The sequence below is a fragment of the Anarrhichthys ocellatus genome, unplaced genomic scaffold (assembly GCF_004355925.1).
Source record: "Anarrhichthys ocellatus isolate YVR2014 unplaced genomic scaffold, GSC_Weel_1.0 scaffold4041, whole genome shotgun sequence".
In the NCBI taxonomy this organism is placed as follows: Eukaryota; Metazoa; Chordata; class Actinopteri; order Perciformes; family Anarhichadidae; genus Anarrhichthys; species Anarrhichthys ocellatus.
Genome location: NW_022284015.1, coordinates 3,884 through 4,885, shown reverse-complemented (window position 1 = coordinate 4,885; position 1,002 = coordinate 3,884). Strand labels below are relative to the sequence as shown.

Below are 1,002 nucleotides of genomic sequence, written 5' to 3'. Positions count from 1 at the left end.
GAAAAAGATTTACTACAGACTGAGCAGCTGAAAGGTTTCTCTCCTGTATGGATTCTCATGTGGGTCTTCAGACTTCCACCGTCAGTGAAACATTTATCACACTCTGAGCAGCTGTAAGGTTTTTCTCCTGTGTGGATTCTCATGTGTTTCTGAAAAGCATAACTCTGTGCAAAAGATTTCCTGCAAACTGAGCAGCTGTAAGGTTTTTCTCCTGTGTGGATTCTCATGTGTTTCTGTAAAGTTTGTTTCTCTGCAAAAGATTTCTTGCAAACTGAGCAGCTGAAAGGTTTCTCTCCTGTGTGGCTTCTCATGTGTTTCTGTAAATTTGAACGCTGGCTGAAAGATTTCTTACAAACTGAGCAGCTGAAAGGTTTCTCTCCTGTGTGGATTCTCATGTGTGTATGTAATTTTGAACCATTTCTAAAAGATTTCTTACAAACTGAGCAGCTGAAAGGTTTCTCCCCTGCGTGGATTCTCATGTGTATCTTCAGATTTCGACTCTTGCCAAATGTTTTTTCACATTCAGAGCAGCTTAATAGTTTCTCACCAGCACTACATCTTGAATCACTGACTGAAACTTCATCATTATTCACAGAGTTTAAACCTGACTGAGGTTCTCTGGTCTCCTTCCAATCATCACTGTATTCAGTCTCAGGTTCAGGTCCAGAAGAGTCTCCAGTCTTCTCATCAGTTTCTGGTTCTGGATGTCTATCTGGATCTGAGTTCCTGTCTGGTTTTGGTCCTCCACAGTCCTCTCCAATACCTTCTGTTTGCATCTGTTCAGTTTGTCTTTGATGAAGCTGTGAGGACTGAGCTTCCTCTTCATCATCTTCACTCTTCACAGGAGTGAATGTGAACTTGATATCAGCCTCCTCCAGACCTTGAAGCTGCTCTCCCTCCTGACTAGTCCAGAGGTCCTCCTGTTCCTCTTTAATGTGTGGGGGCTCTGGGTCCTCCTGGTCCAGACTGGAGCTCCACTCCTGCTGTTCAGGGGGAACCTCT

At 43.8% G+C, this 1,002-nt stretch overlaps 1 protein-coding gene across 1 annotated transcript; it reads right to left on the bottom strand.

The window, feature by feature from the left end:
• Positions 1–5: 5 nt before the first annotated feature.
• On the bottom strand, positions 6–733 carry LOC116379286 (gastrula zinc finger protein XlCGF71.1-like; the record flags this gene model as incomplete). The annotated part of the gene is made up of 1 exon (XM_031841225.1): positions 6–733. A coding segment is annotated over one exon (728 nt), but the record flags the coding sequence as incomplete, so codon positions are not given.
• Positions 734–1,002: the final 269 nt, after the last annotated feature.